The 7,399-nt window shown below is 35.6% G+C and overlaps 1 protein-coding gene across 1 annotated transcript; it reads left to right on the top strand.

The window, feature by feature from the left end:
• Positions 1-1,464: 1,464 nt before the first annotated feature.
• LOC108487224 (protein SEEDLING PLASTID DEVELOPMENT 1) lies at positions 1,465-6,895 on the top strand. Its single transcript, XM_053020417.1, has 10 exons — positions 1,465-1,650; positions 1,875-2,711; positions 3,218-3,432; positions 3,805-3,955; positions 4,047-4,238; positions 4,510-4,672; positions 4,789-5,093; positions 5,394-5,570; positions 5,689-5,850; positions 6,405-6,895. Exons 2-10 carry the CDS (start codon positions 2,253-2,255, stop codon positions 6,705-6,707), a joined length of 2,127 nt encoding a protein of 708 aa, XP_052876377.1. The 5' UTR covers positions 1,465-1,650; positions 1,875-2,252; the 3' UTR covers positions 6,708-6,895.
• Positions 6,896-7,399: the final 504 nt, after the last annotated feature.

Below are 7,399 nucleotides of genomic sequence, written 5' to 3'. Positions count from 1 at the left end.
CTAAGTGAGACCACTAAAGCATAACTACCCTGTATTACCTCAATAAGGAGAATGTCAGAGCAATGTCTTGCTTGATGACAACCATCTTATAACAACCTTGCCACTTGCTCCACCACATACTCACCATGTCCCAGAATTGTTAGCAATGTGGCATTATTAGGTGGGAGACCTTTCTCCTATAAATACCCTAAAGAGCGATGAATAAAGGATCAGATCTTAAACCCTCTTACTAGTCCTCAACCTCAGTCTTCTTCAGCATAATACCCATTTTCTACCTTTTGTACTTTTCTGGCTCTCCATTTTATTAGGTGAATTGACCTCCTATATACCACTACCTTCTCCTCCTTATCTTCTTCATTGTTGATACCCATTATCAATAAATTTCGTGCATGTATTGTTATTATTATTAGTTTCAAATATTATATTTTATTATTTATTTTATTTTAATTAAGAGCCATGATAAAAAGGATAAGTTTGAAGGGAATAAAAAAGAAAAAAAGGTAAAATTTTGTAGAAGTGAAATAAAATTAAAAATAAAAAATTTGTAGAAGGGAGATAAAATTAAAAAAAAAAAAGGGCATAAAAGAAGGTTACATACAATTTTTTACCATAAGTTTTTTAAATTGTAACTAAAAAAGCATCCGGTTGCACTTTGTTTCAACTATTGTTCAAACATATAACTTGGTTGGCTGTACAATGGTTTTGTTTTAACAAAAATTGGAATAGAATCGAAAGGAACAAAATAAATGCAAAACATGGCAAGGAGTAAAGTAAGGAGATAATTAACATACAATATTTGTTAACGCTGTTTCTGATTCTACTTTGTGGAGCCTCGCTTAGTGAATGATTTTATTCAATAATCATCTGAATCACCTATTGGCTTAAGTCTAATCTACCCATACACAAATATGTAATTGTAGCACCAACTCCAACCCCAATTATTACAAATGGATCACCCAAATACCTCACAATGCAATAGAAAACCTATCCAAATAATACCTAAAAAAGTATCCACCAACAATGCGATACAAACAACCTATTTATAAGTCTTTTCAAGTGATCACCAACAATATTCTAGTAAGCTTTAAACATAAGGTTAAAGATAATATAAGTATCCACCAAAGTTTAAACTCCTCTCTTTCCTTTTCAAGATTAATTTAACAGAGGATGATCATTAGCTATTGAAAGTTAAATATGCAAACACTCAAAATTTTAATTGCTAAAAAAAAAAAAATTGTTCTAACATGAAATGAGACAAGGAAGTTTAAATTTCCAATTTTATCTAAGGTGAAGTAAATTTTATTTTGTAGTAAATTTAAGCACCAGGCCTTGAACGAGCAACCTTATTTGAAAAAGTTGAAATCATTGACTAAATTAGTTTATTGGTTTTGGAAGTATAAGCCAATTAATTATTCAAGAGTGGCAATAAACAATACCATGCAGTCCATGCTACTATAAAATTATAGAAATCTAATCTATTGAATGTGAAATTAAATTGACAATATTTAATTTCAAATTTAGCTACTTGTTGAGCAGGTTCAAGTATAAGTTTGGCGATGGTGTGGGTTCTTCAAACCTGGGTTACTCCTCAATTTGCATCCAGAGATTTGTGAATGTGATGGCTCCGTACTCATCCCAAAGACTTTTCAGGTTGGTGTAGTTTAAACAACTTATTATTCCTTTTTTTATTGCGTGTTGACCATGTCCTCTTTTAGATCATCCCAACCCAAACTTCTCTTCACCAATAAGGCATTATGGTGAAGAAAGATCGTCACTTTGCTTTACATGATCCACACTTCCGTCATTTTGGTCTGAATCGCCGTCTTGGAATGGCTGATTGATGTTCACACTATTTCTGACCCACTAATTTGTAGGGCCAACAACTGAACGACGCCGTCTCTGACCTTCTTTGCACTTCATCTTCCTCCTTGCATCCTTTGCCTTCCTTGATAGTTAAATGTAACCATCACTTAAATTTTACAGTCAGTCATCCATGTTTTATACTCTTTTACAATGTCATCCAAAAAATCCAAAATATCCACCACGTGTCTTCTCAATCAACCTCCACAACTTCCATGGTCGCTAATGCCTGCCTTTCCTCTGTTGGGGTCCCACTTTCTCTCCAATCCCAGAGGAGATCCCTTCGAATCTTCTTCTTTCTCCTTGCTTCTCATATCTTCTTTCCTTTCCTTTCCCCTTACTACAAAACCAAAACCAAACAAAAGAGAAAATAAAATTCATAGTAAAGGGAAATGAGAGCTTTGAATTCGAGATTTGTTCTTATTGACATCACCAACAACGCCGCTTCATGGCGCTACCGTCAGAGGCATTCCCACTTCATCACGTCCGCGCGCGGCGGAGCTCATCAAAGACCATATATGCCGCCTTTGAAGCAATCTCAACCCTCTGTTCTCCGGACCCCACAGATCCGTAAACCCTCCGATCGAACTACGTCCTCCAATGGGTCGTCGTTGGATTGCCCGAACCCAGCTTCGACTTCCCGGGTGGAGTCATGTACGGAGCTCGATTTGTTCCTCGAGATGTTGCCGTCGAGGATGAGGAGTGAGCTTAACGGGCATGAAGAGATTGGGGAGTTGATTGAGGTGGTTATGGATTTGGGGAGGAAACCTCTCGCTAGGTTTCCTTTGGGGGATTGGGTTATTTCGGAACAACCTGTTAAGCATGAAGATTTAAAGCATGCAACATCTAAGGTAATTTTAAGTGAATTACTAATGATCAGGTTGAATTTTTTTTCCATAGGTTTTTAATGATGATTGGTCAACCAATTAGATTAAGCTTTGGGTATGATTTTTTGTTTTATGTTTAACAAAGATCAGATTTTGGTAAAAATTTTGACTTTAAGTGATGCCTTTACGTCAGAACTTTATAGCAGTATAGTGTTGACCGGAGCCCCAGTGATCCTTATTATGGGGTTTAGGGTATTTTAATATTATATTGCAAAAAGTGTTTTCTTTTTGATGGTGATAAAATGAACTTTAATAGAAAGCTAATATAATGCTGTTGTATGATGATATAATAATTTATATTTTGTATGATGAGTACAATGTCTGTTGTATGATGATAATGATTTATATTTTAATATTAATTGTATCTTTGATTGTTGAAAATGAGATTTTTGTGGGTGGATGAGTTCTGGAATGAATTTGCTTGTTTTTGGCAAATATTAAGTGAACTGAAATTACTTTTTTTGCTCTAGGTTGGTGACTTTTCAGATGACAACCGTTCGGGTATTGATAGATCTTTACATCGCATTAGTGCTATTAGAAACCGTAAATTGCAAATTATTGGCCTCACTTGCCGTGTGGGTCGAGCTGTGTCTGGAAGTGCTGAGATTATCCGTGACTTGATCGAAGGAGGAGGTTCCATCCTCGTCATAGGTCCTCCAGGAGTTGGTAAAACAACCTTAATCAGGTACTTACCTGCGTACCGTTTACAAATCACTGTACTGATTTGAAGTTTGAATGATCTCTATGTTGTCGCTGAATGTCCTTTTACTTCAAATAATTACTGTGTGATTTTCTCTTCAGCTTTTAAAAAGAAGATTAGTTTTAATTGTGTGCTTCGTGTTGTAATTTGTTTAGATTAGATAACCTCTCTTTTGATACCTTTAATAATCTAAATGTTGTCTGATGTCACACCAGTTTCATTGACTGACTGTTTGAGTTTCCTGAAACTTATTGGGTTCAATCTGTTCAGATATCTCTGTGTAGGCATTTGACATAAAACTGTATTAGTTTTTGTGGTACAGTTGGCATATGACAAAATCTTTGTTTCTTTTTGCAGAGAAATAGCTAGAATGTTGGCAGATGAACACATGAAACGTGTTGTCATTGTAGATACATCAAATGAGATTGGCGGTGATGGAGATGTCCCCCATGAAGGAATAGGGCGTGCAAGGAGAATGCAAGTTCCAAATGTAAATATGCAGCATAATGTGAGTGTTTTTTTTCTCATTGCAAAATGTCAAAGGACTTATTCTTGAGGTTGCAGTTTGCTAAATTATCTTGGGTTCGATTACCTTGCAGGTTATGATTGAGGCAGTTGAGAACCATATGCCAGAAACCATCATAATTGATGAGATTGGTACAGAGCTCGAAGCATTAGCTGCCAGCACTATTGCTCAACGAGGAGTTCAGTTGGTTGGCACGGCCCATGGAATGACCATTGACAACATAATCAAGAACCCTTCTCTACAGATCCTTGTTGGTGGCATCGAGGTGCGAAGCAGCTTCTTTTATCTTACTTCATATCTCATGTATGGGTTCAATACACTTGAAGTGGATTTTTCCATTTGGATATACCACTTAGGTTACTTACACTGTTGTTGTCTGAGTCTGTTCGTTTGATTTCATGTTGTTATGAAATTTATGGAACAAGTAAAAAGTTTCAAGTACAATTTATTTATATATAAATAAATTTTACCAAGCTATGCCAATTTTAGGGCAGGATTTACATGGGATTACAAGTCATTCTTTCGTTTGAAAACAGAGTGTAACTCTTGGTGATGAGGAAGCAAGGAAAAGAAAAGTGCAAAAGACTATTCTCGAAAGGAAGGGCCCATCGACTTTTACATGTGCTGTTGAGATGATATCTAGGACTGAGTGTCGTGTTCATCATAGACTTGATGCAACGGTGGATGCTATACTGGCTGGTAGAGTATATACATTACATATTTATTTAGAAACCTTCTTTTGGAATCTACATTTGAGTATGATTTGAAGTGTTCTCTTAATAAGATATTTAAGTAGAAACATTTCTGGTTGGCAGGGAAATCTCCTTTATTCGAAATCCGCCAGATGGAGCCTGAAGCTAATGTTCCTCTCAAGTCTACTGTAGTGCATAAAATTGATCATCTTGAAGAATCTGACATGCTTGTTAATGATGAAAAAGGTGCTGAAGTTGATTACAGCGAGGAAGATGAACAATCTGACTTGCTTGTTAAAGAAGAAAAATTTGCTGAAGTTGATTTTAGTGATGAAGATGAAGATTATCTTCCTAAAACGAAAAGGAAACAGAGGTTTACTGGATCTGCTAGCAGAAGGACCTTACCAATATTTGTTTATACTTACAAGGTGAAGCACACAAATTTCATTTCCATTACCTTTATTTCATTATGTTTCCTTTCATATAATAATTTGAGGCCATGCTGAGAAAAAGCAGGTCGGGGTTCAAGAGTAAGATATTGTTTTAGAACTTTTCCCCGAAAAGAAACATGATTCATATTATTATTGGATGATATTTAATAGATTATTGTGGGTGCATTTGATAAGCTTAGTGAATGTGGTGCCCTGCTTGCAATGCCCCTGAGGCTACCAGTTTCTTCGTGCATGGCATTGCTAATATAATTTTTGCTGGTTGGATGTATCCTTTAGATCCTAGAAGCTGATCTCTTACAAGTAGCAACAGTAATGGGACTTGAAGATGAAGTAGACGTCACTGATGACATTGGGATGGCTGATGCAATATTAGCATCTGCATCTGAAATAAAGCAGAATCCGTGGATTCGTGGGGTAGCAAAGTTTCACAAGTTGCCAATGTTTGTTATTAAGGTATCTTCGTATCTATTTTCACAAAAAATTGTGCTGACAAAACCAACTTCTTTCATTAGTTCTGGTGCTATATAAAATGTGCTTAATCAATATAAAATTTTGTTTTCTTGGATTGCAGTCAAATACCATGGCACAAATGGTCAAAGCAGTGCGCATGATTCTCGAAAGGGAATCATATGCCTCAAGGTCAAGGCTTCTAGACAGAGATTCTTCTGATATTGAGATTGAAGATGATGCACCAAAACGAAAACCTACATTAGAAGAGATCGATGCCTTAGAGGTGCTAAATCTTTCCCTTGTTCTCTTTACTCGTAACAGTTCTGAAATTCTTCAGTTATTCTTGAAATCTTGTTGGTGAAGGTGAACAAATATTACAGCTCAGAAGCAATGCTTGTGGTTACCATTGATTAAGTGTTGATGTTCTTCGATGACCAGCTGAATAAGCTACTAAGTTCTCGGGTGAGGAAACAGAGGAACTGAAACCCACTTGAGTTTTGCCAATTCTGCTCAATAGCTTTTCTCTTGAACTTATATGAACCGTAGCATGCCCGGTAAAGAAACCTCCAGTACCTCTGCATCTCTGTTTTCTCAAGGACCCTAACCTCGACCTGACTGCTCAGAAGCAGCTTATTCAGTTTATCATCGAAGAACATCAACAATAAGCTTTATTTCTATGCTAAATAGTACTGTTGCAACTTCCTAATCCCAGAATATAATTAAACGCTGCTCTTATCATGTTTAATCAAATCATTTCTGCTCAAACATCATTGAACGAACTGCGATCCATACGTAACAAACTCTTGTTAACCGACAGCTCTCTTTGTTTTCTTGTAGGAGGTTCGTCTGGCGATCGAGTATATCGTCATTCCCGGTGGTGAACCAGTGGAGCTTCTCCCGAGACGTTCCGAAATAATAGCCCGTCAACTTGAGCTTGTCAAAAGCTATCAGTTGGATGCAGAGAACTCAGGTACTGAGCTTAACCCAAGGTTGCAAATTCTTCCTCATAGATTGAACAAAAAGGTATCATCAAAATCCCTGAAAGCTACATCGAATTTACGAAACGAAACTGGCTCAAAGCCCCTAACTGATAGCTGCGGAGGAACAAGTGTTACTAGGCTTCCCTTCCTGCCTGAATAACATGATTTCAATCATATGAATCATTGATTGATACAATGCTAAAATTCCTGTACAGTTTATTTGTAGGTTATGTATCTCACGATGTAATTATTTTACATTCTAAAATGTGAAATTGTATTATAATTTTAATGCCATTTATTATCATTTCTTTCTCAATGAAAGGTACTCCTTTTACACAAGAATAAAAATTGGGAGTGAAGGTCAAACCGATGACGCAACCGATATAAACCGTCGTCCGATCCGGTTGGTTGTATCGGCTTGTTCAATTAAAGAAGATTATATATTAAATAGGAGATAAATGCAATAAATAATTAATAAAATTTTGGTGTGAATTTTAATATAAAATTGAAGAGCTTAAATGTTATAATAATTTAAATATTGCAGAAATTATCAAATAAATTTAAAAATGTATTTTTACAATTTAATCCAATATAACCAAATCCATGCTTTGACTTTTAATTTTCAGTCATATTTAATCTTTTGGGATAACACTTGGAATTATCCATAACTTGCCTTCAACCTATAAATAGGAAAATAATTTATTTCAATGCATTTGAACTCAAGTTTTGTTTTATTGATAACAATATCCATGCCGATATTAAAATTAAAAATTAGAATTGTAATTTTTGATCTACAACGATATTTCTTTAATTTTCTATGAACATATATATTTATTAAAATAAGAAGAAAGA

Source organism: Gossypium arboreum, chromosome 10 (assembly GCF_025698485.1).
Source record: "Gossypium arboreum isolate Shixiya-1 chromosome 10, ASM2569848v2, whole genome shotgun sequence".
Lineage (NCBI taxonomy): Eukaryota > Viridiplantae > Streptophyta > Magnoliopsida > Malvales > Malvaceae > Gossypium > Gossypium arboreum.
Note: the sequence above shows the minus strand (reverse complement) of the source record. Positions and strands in the feature narration are given on the sequence as shown.